Source organism: Idiotropiscis lumnitzeri, chromosome 6, assembly GCF_059441095.1.
Source record: "Idiotropiscis lumnitzeri isolate Australia: NSW breed Sydney's pygmy pipehorse chromosome 6, RoL_Ilum_1.0, whole genome shotgun sequence".
Lineage (NCBI taxonomy): Eukaryota > Metazoa > Chordata > Actinopteri > Syngnathiformes > Syngnathidae > Idiotropiscis > Idiotropiscis lumnitzeri.
The window spans coordinates 1,499,314-1,518,047 of record NC_142396.1 but is presented as its reverse complement, the minus strand read 5'-3'; the positions used below and the strand labels follow the sequence as shown (position 1 = coordinate 1,518,047).

General features: G+C 41.4%; 1 protein-coding gene across 8 annotated transcripts in view; it reads left to right on the top strand.

Annotated features, from left to right (window-relative positions):
• The window catches only part of lingo1a (leucine rich repeat and Ig domain containing 1a), a 108,046-nt gene extending 100,749 nt beyond the window's left edge, over positions 1–7,297 (top strand). For 5 of the 8 annotated variants that reach the window (XM_088298687.1, XM_088298686.1, XM_088298690.1 and 2 more), the window contains one exon: positions 3,362–7,297. In XM_088298687.1, coding sequence (XP_088154813.1) covers positions 3,374–5,221 — 1,848 coding nt within the window. In that variant the 5' untranslated portion in view covers positions 3,362–3,373 and the 3' untranslated portion in view covers positions 5,222–7,297. Of the gene's footprint in view, positions 1–1,163; positions 1,324–1,398 lie in introns of those variants that run through there. The other 3 variants (XM_088298692.1, XM_088298693.1, XM_088298685.1) reach the window with 3 other exon arrangements.
• The last annotated feature ends 11,437 nt before the right edge of the window (positions 7,298–18,734 follow it).

The window sequence follows — 18,734 nt, the reverse complement described above, 5'->3', positions numbered from 1 at the left end:
TCAATGTCGTGACGGGGCGAAAACGAAGCTTCAAATATGCTTCATGAACCACTTGCTGTGTTTTTTTGACTGATTTGACATTTCTTAAATTAGTTGTTTTAAACCAACAGCGCCATCTACAGGAGGAAAAAAAATGACAACTGGTTCTTGAAGCAAATTGGAAGCTTAATTTTCCCATCATTATATCAATGTGCTTGTGTGATAAGTTTGTTGGCGTTTGTTCCAAAAAGTGATTGAGCAACTGCTTTGCTGTAGACACTTTGTTCTTTTGCTTCATTTGGTGTTTTTGGTTAGCTCGGTGATGTTCCCATTTGCTATGAATCTTTCGTTTGTCAGCTTTATTTGGTCATACAGCCTACGAAATCCTGCGAACTAGGGAAAACTCTGATTGATATTTCGATATGTACTATTTAAACAAACCTGTGCACATGCACTTCCAATTTTTTAGCCTTCGATCAACCGACCATGCATGTTTTGAGGGGTGTGGCCGGAAACCAGAATACCTTGAAAAGAATCTTGGAACGCGCCATACAGGAAGGCCAGAGTCCAGATTTGAACCCGCAACCTCAGAACTGTGAGTGGCACCGTGGCATGCAGGGTCCGTTTTAAACTCCAGTCCACAAAAACGTTTCATTCCTGATGAGAAAATCTAGAAATGTGTGTGGTTAAAAAAAAAACAAATGATCCAGAAAATCTGCCGGGACCACAAACCCGTCAGTAGACGTAAGAATAAATGAGCAGCAGTAGTTAAAGCAAAACATAATTGTCCAACTAATTAATCTTTGGAAATCAGTGATGTGATTTTAAGTGGTCTTGGACCAGCGAGCCTTGGCGGCTTCTGTTTCTCGACCAGATCCTTTGAGAGCGCCCATCTCGCTTCACCTTAATTAGTGGACGAGAATTGTCACGGAGCGTTGATGGGAATCGAAAAGTTCATTCATTCATTCAAAGGACATGCCTGCGAGGGAGCCATCGCGATAAATCAGTCAATTAAAAATGAGAGCGAGCGCGTGGCTCGTTTGCGCCAGTCATTTTGTATCTCGTGACCGTCCATGGGAAGGAACGTGACCTGCTGAATGCGCAAACATGAAGCTTTACCAACCGGAGGGGGGGGGGGATTATGATGGGATCATTGGCCCAACGGAGCGTCGCTGTCAGTGGTAATCAAGTCGGGCGTAATAACATCTCACTGACTCCACATCCGATACGCAAACGAGAGAAGTTGACCGATGGAGTAGCGCTTCGCCTTCCCTGCGCCGCGTCCAATCCAGCGCGGATCGATATAGCTTAGTGAAGAAAAATGAGGCCGCGCCGCGCCGCGAGGTAATATCGTCATCTCGGTCGTCTTGATTAAAGATGCTATCCTCCGATGTCGAGTGTTTACCTTTGACCTCATAGGGTGTCACGTGAAATTGAAGGTGGACACAAGAACTTGACGTTCTTCGCAATTGCTAGCGACAACCGCCGTGATTCACTTGGAAGTATGCCAACAGTCCGTTGCCATGACATCCGACCAGAAGACAGACGACGGACGGACTTCCTTGGCGATTATTCTTTTTCATGTTCCTTTTTCGCGCACTCACTATTACAATTCAACTTAAACAAAATTTTGTTCATTTAAAAAAAAAAAAACCTGCAAATTAGCTTTATTGCACAGAACAAATTGAACTGCACTCACAGCTCAATTATATGAAAAAAAATACGAATCAGGATTATTTTGGTAATAATTGAAATCGCCGTTATTCAAACAATCATTTTTGGCTACAAAACTACATCATGTGTAAACGTAAACGATATTAGAACAAATGATTTGAAACATATAATATAATATAATATAATTATGTAAGTTCATTTTGGACGAAACTCCATTTTTAAAATTAGTCATTCAAAAATTAAAAATGGGTGAAAATGTGTATATACAAGAATGCTTTTGTTGGATAAACAAAATATCGTGAATTGTAGTTTACTTGCTTTTTACTTAGAAATTGCCATTGATTTTTTTATAAACAATTTCCAGTACAAATTTTTCAACTCAAGTCTGTTCACTGTTGTGTAAAGTACTTTTTTAACAATATTATACTTGTAATAATATCTAGACGTATAAAAACCCTTTTTAACGATTATGCCAATTTTGTAACCGTGATTAAATTCCGATGAATTGCACCGCCTGACTTGGTACGTCTTTCCAGTTATGCTTTTGCCACTTTTCTTAAAACTCATTTTGTGAGTCTACTCAGGGACGAGCCGAGCACAAGTGATGAGAGAATGAAGCTTCAAATTTGCTTCATGAACCAGTTGTTGTATTTTTTGACTCCTTTAGATGGCACTGTCGGTTTAAATAAAGAGTTCAAGAAATGTTGAACCGAGAGTGCCATCTACAGGAATCCAAAAATAGAACAGCTGGTTCATGAAGCGGATTTGAAGCTTCATTTAGCCATCACGACCTCACCATATTTCATGATGCGAAAAGCATTTTATTTATTTATTTTTTTTTTTAGTACAACCCTCAGAATTGGTCCCCAAAAAATAATTACATTGAATCAGTTTGAAGAAGTCCTTCACACCCCCGAGGAGTCATGATTACACAATCATCGTTAAGGACCATCCGAGTTTTGCTATCAGATTGCATCGTATGACCGTCGTTGCCGTTTGAACGTAATTGCTGGTTCATTTAATCGAGATTGAATTGCAGGCCGGGAAACACATCCTCATGACGCGTGAATTATTTTATTTTTATTCTAATGCGGTATGTCTTGGTTGCGTCAGTTCAAGCCGCTACTGTACATCGCGTCTGTTTTTTTTCTGCATCAGTCGTATGAAATTGAAAGTTGAAGTAGGAAGACGGTGGGGGGTGCACTTTGGTGAACAAACCCTCAACGTGCACAGTGGGAATTGGACTACAAGCTGAAAAAATGTTATTCCTACTCGCAGCTGCAGCCGCGTTCCTACTTATTAGGATGATAGCAGTCACTGATTGATCACCCGCGAGCTGTGCGTCGGGAAAAAAAAAGGCGCTGTGAAGAAAAGCAGCAATAACCGTGCAAGCGCCGCATGGAAGTGGATTGCCGCCATTGTTTGCCCTTTGCTTTTCAAGTTCTGTGCGGGAGAAGTGTACACACACGCACACACATCATAGCACACTCCCACTTTTGACCGGTGAGGCTTTGGCAATCACGTGATCCGGTCAGGTATATTTATAGCGTCAGCCTCACTGGAGATTTTCTTTTAAGAATCTATCGATTGTTGAAGTTGAATGAAAAACGTTTGGAAGAAGTCGCCGTCTCTGCGCTCGACTGCTTCTGCCTGTCGGTCGCTGCGAGCGTTTTTTCTTAACCTCGTCTTCTCGTCCCCCCCCCCCCAGGTAACTGATAAGATGGCGGCTCGGGAAGCGACTGGGCGGAGCTTCCTGGTGACGTGCTGGCAGCCCATTCTGATCCTGATGCTGGGCAGCGTGTTGTCCGGCTCCACCACCGGCTGCCCGTCCCGCTGCGAGTGCAACGTCCCCGAGCGCTCCGTGTTGTGCCACCGCAAGAAGCTCATGACGGTTCCCGAGGGCATCCCCGCCGAGACCCGGCTGCTGGACCTCAGCAAGAACCGCATCCGAACCATCAACCCCGACGAGTTTGCCAACTTCGCCAACCTGGAGCACCTGGAGCTCAGCGAGAACACCGTCTCCACAATCGAGCCCGGCGCGTTCAACAACCTTTTGGGTCTCCGGACACTGGGGCTCCGGAGCAACAAGCTAAAGCTGATCCAGCTCGGGGTCTTCACGGGTCTGAGCAATCTCACTCAGCTGGACATCAGTGAGAACAAGATCGTCATCTTGCTGGACTACATGTTCCAGGATTTGTACAACCTGCGCTCTTTGGAGGTGGGCGACAACGACCTGGTTTTTATCTCCCACCGCGCTTTTCACGGACTGAGTAGCCTCGAGCATCTGAGTCTTGAGAAGTGCAACCTGTCCTCCGTCCCGACGGAGGCCTTCACCCACCTGCACAGTCTGGTCACCCTCAGGCTGCGCCACCTCAACATCAACGTCATACGGGATTATTCCTTTAAACGTCTCTTTCGGCTCAAAGTCTTGGAGATTGCCAATTGGCCGTACTTGGATACCATGACCCCAAATTGCTTGTACGGATTAAACCTGACCTCTCTGACCATCGCCAACGCGAACCTGACCACCATCCCTTACGTGGCCTTACGCCACTTGGTCTACTTGCGCTTTCTTAATCTTTCCTACAACCCCATCCACACCATCGACGGAAATAAGCTCCATGATCTTCTGCGTCTTCAGGAGTTCCACCTGGTCGGAGGGCGACTCGCCGTGATCGAGCCCTACTCTTTCCGGGGACTCAACTACCTGAAGATTCTCAACGTTTCCGGGAACTCCCTGACCACTCTGGAGGAGTCGGCGTTCCACTCGGTGGGCAATTTGGAGACCCTGGCCTTGTACGACAATCCCCTGGCCTGCGACTGTCGCATGTTGTGGGTTTTCCGCCGCCGCTGGCGCCTCAACTTCAACCGGCAGCAGCCCACCTGCGCCTCTCCCGAATTTGTCCAAGGCAAAGAGTTCAAGGACTTCCCGGATGTCCTGCAGCCCAACTACTTCACCTGTCGCAAATCCAGGATTCGGGATCGCAAAGCGCAGCAGCAGTTTGTGGACGAGGGCGCTATCGTCCACTTTGCTTGCGAGGCGGACGGCGATCCGGCGCCGGTCATCATGTGGCTCTCCCCGCAGAAGAAGTTCATCACCACCAAAACCATCGGAAGGATCTCCGTCTTGCCCGACGGCACCCTCGAGGTCCGCTACGCTCAGATTCAGGACAACGGAACGTACGTGTGTATAGCGAGCAACGCCGGCGGCAACGACACTTCCCTGGCCCACCTGCACATTCACAGCTACTCGCCCGATTGGCCCTTCCAGCCCAACAAGACTTTCGCTTTCATCTCCAACCAGCCCGCAGAAACCGGCGCCAACGACACGCGCGCCAACGTCCCTTTCCCGTTCGATATAAAGACGTTGATCATCGCCACCACGATGGGCTTCATTTCCTTTCTGGGCGTGGTCTTGTTTTGCCTGGTGCTGCTTTTCCTTTGGAGCCGAGGCAAAGGCAACACAAAGCACAACATCGAGATCGAGTACGTGCCGCGCAAATCGGACGCTGGCATGAGCAGCAGCACGGTGGATGCTCCTCGCAAGTTTAATATGAAAATGATTTAAAGGGAGCGGCTGGATATGAAATTTAAAGAAAAAAAAATGGGGGAAGGAAGACATTTGTGAGTACGGAAGCACTGGTCACGCGGAGAATGACTTAAGCGCCCGGGAAGGGCAGCGGTTGACTTTCAAATGAGAAAGCCTGCCCGCCGCAACGAGGCATTAGTGAGGTCGACATTTGCTCGTGGGCTGATTTTATTGAAAGTCATGTTAGTCATAAACAGTTAATGTTCCTGTGGATCGATAATGGGAGAAAAAAAAATATCATTGACAAGAGTTCCGTCCGTCCAAGCTGCCAGAATGCAAGAGCGAGATCATTTGGCCGTTGCTGCTTTTGTGTGTGTCTTCCCTTTTCATTTGCGACCTCCAACCCCCAACATGTCACGTTTTGAATGAGAACTGTACGAGCTCGAGCCGCCGACGTCGCGGTTGAAGTTGAGAATCAATAATTTTTTCAAAAACTTTTTAGTCCTACTTTGTCAGTCTTGGCGACAACCGTTAATAGTCTGATCCGTCAAGACTATTGATCAGAAATGCCCTTATAAGTCAAGGACCTGTCAAAAAAAAACAAAAAAAAAGAACGTTTGGATATTATTTGAGAAAGAAAATTGGAATTGATGTGCAAAGGAATTTCTGCTGAAAAATTAGTTTAGGAAATTTGGGAATAGACAACTGGATCGCCGTGGGAATTTCATGTTTTCAGTCATCCAAACAACTAGAAATGCAAAAAAAATTGCTCTGTTTTTTTTTTTTTTTAATTCCAATTTATCGCCATGGAACATTTCCAACTTTGAATATTCCTTGACGCACAATGCCCCAAAAAAAAAAATTTAAATCACCAAACATTCTGCTTAAATTGAGAGATTTGCAATCCAGTGTGAATAATTAAAACATGAAAGCACCAATAAAACAAATAACTCGGATCGGGGGGAAAAAATTAAATAAACGTGATTTACGCTATGGCAAAAAAAAAAAAAAGAATTTCCTTAAAATATTATGATGGGACTAATTAAAATGTAAGCTGCAGTACGAATTATTTTTACTACAAATGACTGCATCACAAGTTAATGTTACCATAAAGAATTACTAAAATTATATTTTATTATTTTCTTGCATTGTTTTTATTTTTGCATCCTGCATCAACATTTTTGGTAATATACACTTTATTTTAGAAAAGTGGTCACCGAATCAAATTTAAGACGGAGTCGAGAATTTATGGATGAATCTGAAGATTTTGTTTATTTTTTTTTGTCAATGCTGCATAATCGTTTGTGATTGAAATGACTGTGAGGATTAAAACTTGGCTTCCATTGTTTCTTATTTGTTTTGTTTTTTTGTGCGCGAGTGTAATATTTCATCCCTTGTATCGTCGACGACCTAGAATCTCCCGATTATTTCCACGTTTCCGTTTCCCCGCGAATGTCACCCTGTTGGTCGGAGGATGTGAAGAGACACTTTCCTCTGGATGAAACGGTGAGGTTCTTTCTAGCCTTAGTTTCTCAATTGCACACTGTGGACAGCTGGCCTTGCGCGAGGCCAAAAGAAGTCCCGCTTCTCCATCATGGACCTCGCTGCAGACGGAGATGCGCTAATGGGCTGCGAAAATGCGCACAGATGGTTTTTGCCCGTGGATGCAATGTGAAGCAGCTTTGGTGTCATCCCTTTTGCAGAAAGAGGACGACAAAAACAAAACAAAACAAAAAAAAAAAAAAAAGACAAAAGCGGCCGTGGAAATGGCTCACGGCTTCTGAATGCTGTTTGTGTGTTCAAGGTGTGGCTACTGTACCCAGCATCTTTTGGTCCTGAGTGAACTAAGAATCTGTTTGGGTTTTTTTTCGTTTGTTTTTGATCCAGGATTATATTGAACATGTAGTCCAAGCCAACTTTTTATGAAAAAAAAAAAAAAAAAAGATGCGACAAAAACAAATATATGGGGAAAAAAAAAGTTGAAATTGTTCTGTGCAATAAAGGTAATATGCAGATTTTTTTTTTTTTTTTAAATTAACAAAAATTTTGTTGATGTTGAATTGTTGACAATATGGTATGTTGTATTAAACAATCTATGGAATTTTTTTAAACACACTCTGGTTCTGCCTTTTTTTTTTACCGCCGATATATTTTTTTTAGGGAGTGGTGGGAGTCAGGGTTGAAACTATCGTGGTTCCTGGAGGTAAAAGTTTAACATTTCCAACTCAAGTAGTCCTTCCCCATTGAAATGAATGCAAATGCTATTAATCCGTTCCAGCCCCCCCCTACAATTATTTTTATTTTTTTTAATATTCATCTAACCGAATTGTTAGCAGCCGTCCTCTCTCGCTTGAATTGCGAGACAAAAACAAAAATCAAATCAGTAAAAACTCACAAGTCAAAGCGCTTGCGTCTCAAGGCACCATTGTCGTTGCGATTCCAACATGGTCCAAAAATAGTCTCTCATTTTTCAGTTTTGACATCCATGCTGTGTTTTTCAGAATTGTTTGCTCCTGATTATTGACTGTGTCCCGCATTTCCATCAGCTGGCTGGAATATGTCCGCTCTCGTCTATGTGGAAGAAAAATGACTGCATTCTTCCAGAGATCGCGTGAAGGCCAGCATAAACATTTTTGCTGAATGGCCTCATTTGAGGAATTTCATTCACATCAGCTGCCAGAAGGACATCGGCATCAATCCAATTGACCCGTTCAAGTGCAAAAAAGTGCCATTTAGATCAAAATAAGCATTGCTCCGTCTTTTCTAACGAGGCATGTATGAGCAAAAATATTAAAATGATTAATATTAATGAAATATTGTAGATAATAAAAACAGCATTTGCCCATTGGACACGATATTTCTTCTTAATGTAGAATATTTGCCACTAAAATGTGAATGTAAAAAAAATATATATATACACATTCTTAGTAAGTCACAATGTCCCATTTCTGGTGAGCTATTTATTTTTAGAACTATGGGCTACTGATGTTATCCTTGGGGCTAACCAGTACCCATTGGCACTTTTTTTTTTTTTTGCACATCAATCCTTCAGTTGTGTGATGTAACTGCTCACCCCTCGTCTCTCTGCTCAGACAGGAAGACAGAAATTAATTTTAAAAAAGTGGCTAAACTTGACAGAGGCGGCTCGTTTCGTTTGAGAGGTTCTCATCTCTGCAAGCAGCCGATCATATATTTTCTTTTCTTTTTTTTTTATTTCAGAAACCGCTAAGTTGCTCCATCCACGTTTTACGACATCCTCAAACGTATGCGCCCTTGACTTCTCGCTGTTGTGCTGCGCAAGCCGTTGTGCTTTAAAACGTCGCCTCTGCCTGGGCACCTTTGGGACGTTTGACATTCCCGATTTCGTCGCCCTCGGGCGCTGTTAAAGCGCGCTCATTTGTCATGTGACTTAAAACTCGACACACACCGAGTGGGAAAGGAGAGAAGCTATTCTTGGTTGTTTGGAGCCGCGGGGAGCGATGGGAGAAGCATCCCTCACATATTAGATGTGTACTTACAATTCTAGGTCAGGAGCGGGCTGATGGATTCTGCATGAAAATGCACGCGCAGACATGTATGCACACACACACACGCACACACACCGACACACACCTCTGGGTACTCCCTGGATGCTCCTCATAGAGTACATTTCCTATATTTGGAAAACGCTTTCTTCGTCAGAGGTCCAAAGAGACGCTTAGATGTCAAACGATTTCTTCTAACTTGGTGGCGATCGGTGGGAATCGCAGGTACTTGAATATCGGGAATTTTCCACAAACTTTCATCCGCCAATCCGCCAAACGAGAGTAAATGGTGTAAAAAAAAAAAAAAAAAAATTTGCACGGGCTCAACTCTCCAAAAGAAAAGGATTTATTGCCAGCATAGATTTGCATTCTTGTTAAGTTATGATTTGAATATTTCTGAAAAGATGAAGATATGATGAGGATGGATCTAAAGATGATGAAATGTGTTGAGCACACATGGAAAGATAATTTAATGTTTTATTCAAGAGGAAAACAAGCACTTATTGTGAAATAAAAAAACAAAAAAACATTTAATTTATTATGCTGATCTAGAAAATCAATTATTTTTTTAATTTGAAATTCAGGAAAAAAAAGGAATACATTTTGAGTTTTAAGAAATGTAAGATATCCTTGATTTCATTTTATATTAAAATGGTAATTCTCACAATTAAATCTTACAAATTTAAAATCTATTTCAGTATTTCTATTTTGAATTTTTTTTTCAGTTTCAGCGTTTCTGCTCGGCGACAGATTTTCATTTCTACACAAATTGCATTTTCTTGCCATGGATTGAAATTATTCATCCAATTTTTGGAGCTCATTGCGTTCATCATCTTCAAAATAATTCCCAAATTTTCACAATATTACAAACTTGAAGAAATATTTTACAAATGAACCCTTCCACATTTCTTGACCAATTCAAAGCATGCCACAGCCCCCAACGCCCCCCCCCCCTCCCGCTCCCAAATCCCTGCTGGCGACTCAATTTACCCTCCTGATTTATTTAAGAAGCCCATAAAAGAATCATGAGTCCCCAATTTGCGGGGAAAACGCCACCTCTAAAAATCGGCCATCAAAAGAACCTCTTTGGCCGAGCGGTTAAACACGAGCTTTTTAAAAGCAAAAGCAAAAAAAATCAAGAGAGCAAATCCAGATAATTTGTTTTGCTTCTGTCCAAGCAAAAATGTAAAGTTTATGATTTATTTTTAATTAAAAAAAAAAAAAAACGTAAGACTGTGAAATTATTTTCGGTTTGTTTTTTGGGGGAAGTAAAAAAAAATACAATGCATAACATCAAAGTATTATGAAAAGCATGTCAATATTTTTTTTAAATTTAATTTATGTGCAAAACAAAAAAAAAATCATCTTTCCGACCACAAGGATAAAATTTTTTTTTTTTAAATCTTTCCGATATTGATGATTGGATATGTCAGACTGCTGCAGTATAGCGCCACCTACTGCCCAGGAGGGCTTCATCGATTTTCATGGATTCATGAGCACGGGTGTATATTTTTTGCCAGTAATTATAATTGAAAAAAAATGCACCGGAGGCGTTGTCGAGGTGATCTCTTCATGGAAATATTGTGAATATGTTGCCGGTTATGAAGAAAGGCCTAAATCTTCCGCCGTTGACCGACTCGACCTTGGCCACCTCCAAACGACTTGGCGCCGCGCCGCGCCGCACCTCAAGGACGTCGGCTCGCAGATATTTGATGAGCAACAAGATGGACGACGTGATCTGATGGAGGCGGCGTGGCCATTCGTCAACTTTTCAAGAAAATGCGCATCTCTACGCCATTTTGCTCTGCGGCATTAGGGTTGCAAGCAAGAGTTTGGGTTTTAAGTCAAGCCAAGGTTGTAAGTAGGGCTTCGAAAGTAAGGCTTCAACACACTACTTTAAACATGTAATGTCCAGATCTAGATTTTCAAATCAAACTAAATTGGGTTTTTGAATTAGGGTCTCAAAGTAAGATTAGGGTTTCAAATTATGGTTTCAAGACAAGGTTAATATATCAAATTAGAATATAAGACAAGGAGGGTGTTTACAATTCTGGTTTGAAGCCAAGCGAGTGTTTTAATTTTGGGTTTCAAGACATGGTTAGGGTTTTAAATCAGGGATTTAAGACAATTTCGGGGTTTCAAGCCAAGGTTAGGGCTTAAAACCAAGGTTAGGGTCTCAAACTAAGAGTTTGAAGACAAATTGTGTTTTCAAATTTGTGTTTTTAACTTTGGTTAGAGTTTGAAATTAGGTTTAAAGTCATGCTTGGTGTTTTTAATGAGGGTATGAAGTGAAGATTAGGGTTTCAAATTAGGGTTTATGTCCTATTTTGAGTTTATCATTAGGGTTTCAAACTAAGAATGGGGTTTCAAATTAAGGTTTGAAGTCATGGTTAGGGTTTCAAATTAGGGCTTAAAGCCAAAATCGGTGCTTCAAATTGGGATTTAAATCCAAGATTATGGTTTCAAATTAGGGTTTGAAGTCATGGTTCGTGTTGTTAATACAGGTTTAAAACTGAATTTAGGGTTTCAAATTAGGCTTTAAACTAAAGGCAAGGTTTCAAGTTAGGCATTAAAATCAAGGTTAGGGTTTCAAATTAGGCTTTAAGGCCAATTTTAGGGTATCAAACAAAGATTAGTGTTTCAAACTAGAGTCTGAAGTCATGGTTAGATTTTCTAATTAGGGTTTAAAGCCAAGGTTAAGGTTTCAAATTAGGGTTTAAAGACAAGGTTAGGGTTTCAAATTAGGGTTTAAAGACAAGGTTAGGGTTTCCAACTAGGGTTAGGGTTTCGAAATAAGGTTTGAAGCCAAGGTGAGAGTTTCATTCAAGGGATAGGCTTTGACGCCGGGGCAAGGGTTTGAAACTAGCTTTTAAAGGCGTGATTATGTCTGAAATTAGGGTTTGAAGCTAAACGATTAGTGATTAGGGTTTGAATTGAGGGGCCCAAGTCAAGGTTCGTGTTCCATACATGGGATAAGGTTTCAAGTGATGCTAGATAAGAGTTAGGGCTTCAAATAAGCAAGAAGGTTTCAAATTCAGTTTGATACAAAGGTGAGGGTTTCAAAGGAGGGTTTCCAAACCCAACCAGCCATTTTCCTCTTCACCAAATGTGTCTGCCGCGCGCCGAACATGCAGCGTGATCATAATGATTAGAATAATAATAATAATCAACTGGATGGCGGCGTGAATGAAAAGTGATTTTGGAGTCGGCGCGGCCTGTAATTAACATGAAGCAATTTGGAGTCGTGGTGTGAATGGGCGCCGCAGACGGCGCGTGGCTAATAAGCGGCGTTTCCACCGCTCGCCGCCATTCTTGCTAATGAACGCGCGCGATGCGCTTTGATGAGGCGTCGCATCTGCGTTTGCTTTATGAGACAAACGCCAGGCGTCAGCCGCTGTCGTTGTTTGCGCGGCGAAAAAAAAAAAAATGTTGGCCTTGATGGCGCCAACGCCCCAACGAAAGACTTTTTGGAAAAACGAGGAACAAAGCGTCGCGTCGTTTCATTCAGAGTTGTCGCGAGCCTGTCACCTGAAAAGCAAAAATTGCTGAGAAATAAATCAAATAAATCAAGTGTCACTTGATTTTAAATTGATCGTTTAATTTCAACAATGCACTAATGACAGCAAGAGTGTGCTTGGAAAGCAAAACAAGAAGAAAATGCAGCCAAACAATTTTGACAAAAAATGCTTATGAAAGGAAATGAAAAAAATTTCAAATAATCGCAATAAAAACAATACTTTACTACTGTCACAAAAGAAATCTGACATTGCTTATAAATCGTGCTTCAATAGAATTTGTCAAAAACAAAACAAACACTGAACACAAGAAAGAGCCCAACAATAGTCGTGAAGCCCTAATTTGAAACCGTAATCTTGGTTTGAAAATTGAACCTTGTATTAAAACCCTAGTTGGAAACCCTAACCCTAGTTTGAAACCCTAACCCTAGTTTGAAACCCTAACACTAGTTTGAAACCCTAACCCTAGTTTGAAACCCTAACACTAGTTTGAAACCCTAACCCTAGTTTGAAACCCTAACCCTATTTGGAAACCCTAACCCTAGTTGGAAACTATCGACACCAGGTACCACTATCGAGCTGATATCAGTCTTATTTCATGGTATCGAGTCTCATAAAGGATGCCAATACCAGCAACCGATACTTAAGGCAATGAAATTCTGACATTGAATAAGTCTTCCTTGCCAGTAGTTGGCGCTACAGTGTTTGATACATTGATGAATCATCATCATCTGCGTCAGAAAGTCATCAAGTCAGTTGAAATTTGATGCATCATTAGGCCTAGTGGTATCGGTGATGGGTGTCAGTATTGGCGAGTCACAACGGTAAATACATGGTCTGGTGTCGGTCTCTTCTTGAAACCTTAACCGTTGTTTCATACCTGAATGCGAATCCCAAATTTTTGTTTGAAACGCTAATTTAGGCTTTCTATCTTATTTATTTACGGGCTTCCAATCGACTGAGAATTCAGATCAGTAGTGAAATTATCAAGAGACTCTTCTCGCCCGCCGGCCATCGTCCTTGGTGCCAAACATTTTTTGAACAAAACCAAATTTGATTGGGCCCCGCTGTCAAGCTGCTGCCGGGTGACTCATTAAACGTCAAAAGTCAGATCTTAATTAGCGTCTCGACAATATGCTGGGCCATGTGTCCACTCTCTTTGTACGTATACCTGTTTTGTTTTGTCCGTCCGTGTGTGTGTCAGCGTCCCCCTTGCCAAGTTATTTTCTTGTTTCCATGGAGACTGCCTTGGCAAAAGTCGTCGACGGCGAGGGAGAGCGCGAGAAAGACGGATTTCTTGTTGTGCTGCTCGTTAAGGAGCTTTGTAAAGGGAGAATCTCTTTTTGTGGCGGCTCCTCAAACGAGACACGGCGTATTGTATTTGGCTTCGCAGGTAGCGCACGCACGCACGCACGCACGCACGCGCGCGCGCACACGCCGCTTCTCAACACGGTGGCGGCGGCGCCAGATGCGTGAAACGGGAGCGATCGATGGGGTTCGTTAGCACAAAGAAGACACGCGTCATTCGACGCTTCATTTTTCAATTATGCTGCTCAAAAATCTCCAAACTACAACAATCAGCTCACAATTATTATTGTGACAAAAACCTAAAAAAAACGTTGAAATGAAATACTTCGTACTCACCGGAGTTACTTTGTTTAAAAAAACGAATATCATCCTTTTTTGTTTGCTAAGATGGAGACAGTCAAAGTGGCTGGTGGCGAATCAATCCTTTGACCTGGTTTGAGCTCAACCAATCAGAGGATGGGAAAACAAAGGACGATGAGTCACAGTGGTCAATGTGAAATCGAATTGGTTGAAAATAAATAAATAAATAAATAAAAAACAGGATTTCTAGATTGAGCGTGCCCGACGCCATCGCTGGTGATTCTGGGGGCCCTTGGGTAGATTTCATTTATATGGCAACACATAGAAGCTGAAATCTGATTGGGCGATGGAAAAAAAGGAACCCACACTGCATGCCACAAAGTTGGAAGCAACGCCCTTGACCCTTGACACCACACCCAACCCAAACCTTGGCTTTCAAAAAAAAAGAAAAAAGAAAAGATTCATTTTTTTTAAACACTTGAAATAAGAACCTTAAAGGGGAAGTCAACCCGCTAAATTATTTTGCAATAAAATGTTCTTTGCGCCTTTGTTTGTCTAAACATGTCTTTCTGATTAATTATGATGATTTAGGCTATTTTTAGCAATCTCAGGGGGCGGCCATTTTGTCACTTTCTGCCGACAGCAAATGACACAATCACAGTTCCTCAGGGCTCAACTAACGACCAATCATGACCGCTCGTTTTATGAGTCCTGAGCAACTGTGATGTCATTTTCAGTCGACATAAGAGACAAAATGGCCGCCCCTGCAGAGGTACAAAAGTGGGCGGAATTTTACCGCTCAACTCATATTCCACAAACGCAATATTAATCAGAATGCCGTGTTTCGCCTAAGTGGGCCCGAAAAGAACATATTCTTGCAAAACAATTTTTTTTGGGAGTCGACTTCCCCTTTAAACACGGCAAAAAAATCTGACGTTAGCAACGGTTGCTACAATGGTAGCATGACTTATTCGCCATGGCACGTTACGATTGAACTAAATGTTTTTGATCAGTTTTCACAATCAGGTGATCAACATTTTTTTTTTTTGTGTAAAATAAAATGAAATTTTAGGCATCAAAAGCACAAGCGGTATCGGTACTCTGAATACACCAAGAGTGAAAAAAAAAAAAAAATTGTCATTGAACAGCCCGATTTGAGATGGACAAAGAGTTTGAAATGTTCTACCTGGACTCCCTTGATTGCATTTTCATCTCCATCGCTTGACTTTATAAATGTTTTCATTTTGCAGATTTTGCGCTAAAAAGCTTAACTCGCTCCGTTATTCGAAATTTAATTCCACCATGACCTTGTTAACTCCTGTTCAATTCAATTGTCGGGATCCGATTTAAAAAAAAACACGTCGATTTGCTCTCTTTTCCTTTTGGTTACTATCGCGCGGCATTAACGTGAAACCTTTGGGATTTTGTGTCTCAAACAAGCGCCGGACGGAAATGAGTATTTGTGGAATTGCCGAATAAAGCCATCCGGGTTCAAAAGTACAAACACCTCCAAAGCTCATTACACGCTGATCACATTAATTAGAGATGTAATCACCTAATTAAAGTTCTTTGTCTGCTGTGGGTGATCCGAGCAAATTTAAAAAAAAAAAAAAAGCGTGCCGGTTGTTTGACGTGCAAAAAAACAGAAATGCGCTTTTTCGCAAGTCATGTGACGCGACACGTTTGGACACGGTCTCTAAGCGGTCGAATTAATCTTCAACTCTGAAAATGACAAACTCACGCGCAAGTTTTTTCCATCGACGCGGAGTAATTAGTGCTGCGTATTTTCTATTGTGTGACTCCGGCGACAAACACGCGGCGCAACGGCAACTGATAAATAATGCAAAGCGCGCGGGCGGCCGAGATTAACCTTCATTTGTCCCGCAATAATGCAGCAAAGGGCCGCATGAGCTCGCCTGTGAAAATTTCATCATGACACATCACAAAAGTCGACACACTGGCCAGAGAACGTACGCAAAGAAGAAGAAAAAAAAAAAGGAAGCCATTTTTTTTTTTAACGGCAAAAGTTGGAAAGATGAGTCGCAGTTGCTTGAATGTGCTCGCCACAGGAAATGTCCGACATTAACAACGTCGACGCTCGAGACACAACTACTTAAGGAGGAGCCGTAATGTCATGGATAAATCTTCTCTGTGCAGCAAAGGAGGCAGCCAGGTGTGTTATTTTCTATTCCAGGAAATTACAACATGTTTGGCGGACAACAAAAAATATATTCTCAATGGCAAACTAAAAAAGCAAGGCGTTTTTTTTTTATATTTTATAACCTCTGACAGAAACGTTTATCGATGTACTATAAATGTACGAAATGATCACAAGATGCTGCTCCTTGCTCAAATCTTCTCAGCTCATCAGTACGGCACTAATATTCGTCGTTCTTTGCAGAGGATAAAGAATAGATGACCAAGATTTTTTTTTTTTTTTTTACGCTGAGGAGCATTTTTGCTTACCAATCACGTCAAAGCAAATGACTCACTTTACACATCCATTTTATTCGCTGCAAGGGTTTTATTAAACAAAAAAAAAATGTAGAGACGACGGAGGAAAACAGTTGAAATTAAACAATAGAAAATGTTGATTATTGTTCATCAATTTCAGTTCAAGGATTTTGGATGAATCACTTTTTAGATAATCCCCAACAAAGATTTTATTGAATACATATTAAAAATAATTTGTGGCAAATATTAGTCTGCTGACTTCAGCTGTCAGATAATTGTAGGTGATTTCAAAAGCAGGACAAATTCATCTAAACTGCACAATTCACCGGCTTGACATGACATAAAGATCTCTGGTAACGGCTTGCCCCCCCCAAAAAAAAAAAATGTTACAAACAGCTTGAAAGAAGTTCGCCCGTCACAGAAGATCTCCGACGTGAAAAGTACTTCTGCTCATCTCCTTCCAGAATGTCCCATTTACAGATGAAATGCAAGAATGTGTGTATAATCTCCAAAATCTCTTCGCTAACCAATCGATGCCTCACAAAAGGAAAATACAATATGCATTTTAATCCACACATCCCCGGGAGCTGAGTAATTTGTAGTAGAAATAGAGTTCATAGATTTTAGCCGCAAGATGTCATGTGCAGCGGTGAGTCCAAAGGTCTTTAGCATCTCCCGAGATGAGCTGGAGGAGCAACGCGCCACCACCATCGTCCTCCTCCCTCCTCATCGACCACGTCGTCGGGAAGAGAGTTTAGTCGCACTTCCACAGGAGGCGTCGCCTTGCGGCCTCGTCGTCAGCTCCCCGACATGTTTTCATCTGTTCAAGGGCCTGTGGTGCAAAGATCCACTTTACAACATCTGCTCCTCAACGAGGGCCCCTCCTCACACTGCAGAATTAACGCACAAATTAGATCAGCCATCATTGGAAAACATTCCACACTCACGTGAACTAACTAAAAGTCGGACCAAAAGAGCATTTACCCAACTGGGACGTGCGTGTGCGTGTGTGTGTGTGGTATTATGAAATCTGCCTGGCAACACACACTAGCTGAATTCTGATTGGATAAAAAAAAAAATCTCACATAAAACTCAATATGACATGAATGTGAATTTTTATAATTATATATATATATATTTTTATAAATAAAAAAAAAAAATGGCTGACTTGAAAGTGAAGTTTCTGCAGTGCCTCAAAATGGTCAAAGTCGCACACGCGAGAACTCAGCAGTGCGTTCACAATCAGGTCCTGACAAAACTTTTCAAGTTGGAAAGGACGAGGTGTTTCGGCGCCGCCGTAGTCAACTCGAGCCTGAAAATGTATTTTGTGTCCGCAAATTTGCCGGGATGATGCGCTGAAAAACGCTAGGCGCGCTTTCATCGGCCTCGTCACGACTCCAAAGGCGCGATGCCGGCGTTTTATGTCGGTTATTAACTGGAGACGATATTTGACACGTCTGGGGATTCGGCGCGCTTTTCTCGTCAAGAGATGTTGACAAATAGCGGCGCTGTGAAATGGCCTCAGGCGAGGCTTTTAAAAGTTGACGGCGAAGGTGTTCCTCCTCATCCTGATTGATCGGAGCCGCCTCTAATTTGGCTGAAATGTCGGATGAGGTGACGTCGGATGCTGAGAAAAAGGTTCCACGACCAAATGTGAACATTTACCTGAAAATTTACTGGGTGAAAATCGTCGGCGGCATCATTTTGATGACTCATTTTGTAATATTAAGACGGATTACGCAGGTTTTTCCACCATCGATGTTATGATTTTAGTCTGCGTCATCGTTGCCAAATGACTTTTGGTAATGTGATGAAATTATTTGGCAATCATATGTTGTTACTTGGGCCGGGAAAATTCTTGATATTATTGAGTTCTTTTCCTCACCATCATCTCATTATTTTGTTGTTTTGTTTGAAATTGCACTTCCTGAGTAATATTATCATTGAATGGAATTGAATGAATCATCTTTTTTTTTTCTTTTTTTTTTTTAAATTACGTGTTTTATTCGTATAATATTACGACTCTGGTTTTGTATAATAACACCAACTTTTATTTTTTATTCTGGGAAAGAAAAGCACAGCATTTTTGCGATCGTATTTTTGTTTTATACTTAAGTGAAAATTTAAGAATCATTCAATCAAGAATATTTTTTCAACTTTTTTTTTAATATTACACAATTTTCATTCACTTATTTGGCTTTTATATAAAATGTTTGTTTCTCGTAAAATCCGCACGTCTGTTTTCCGTCAACTATTTTATGATTGTAATATTTGGACTTTTTTCTTTATTTTACTCAGTTCAAGAATTGAGTCTTGTGAAATCTCAACTTTTGAAGCTACTCTTGCAGCGTAAATTAATTTTTTGAGGGTGTTTTTTTAAAACTGACTGTTTTAACACCCTGTTCAAATTTTAGTCGCGTAATTTTTAAATTTCAAAATAGTTTGACACAT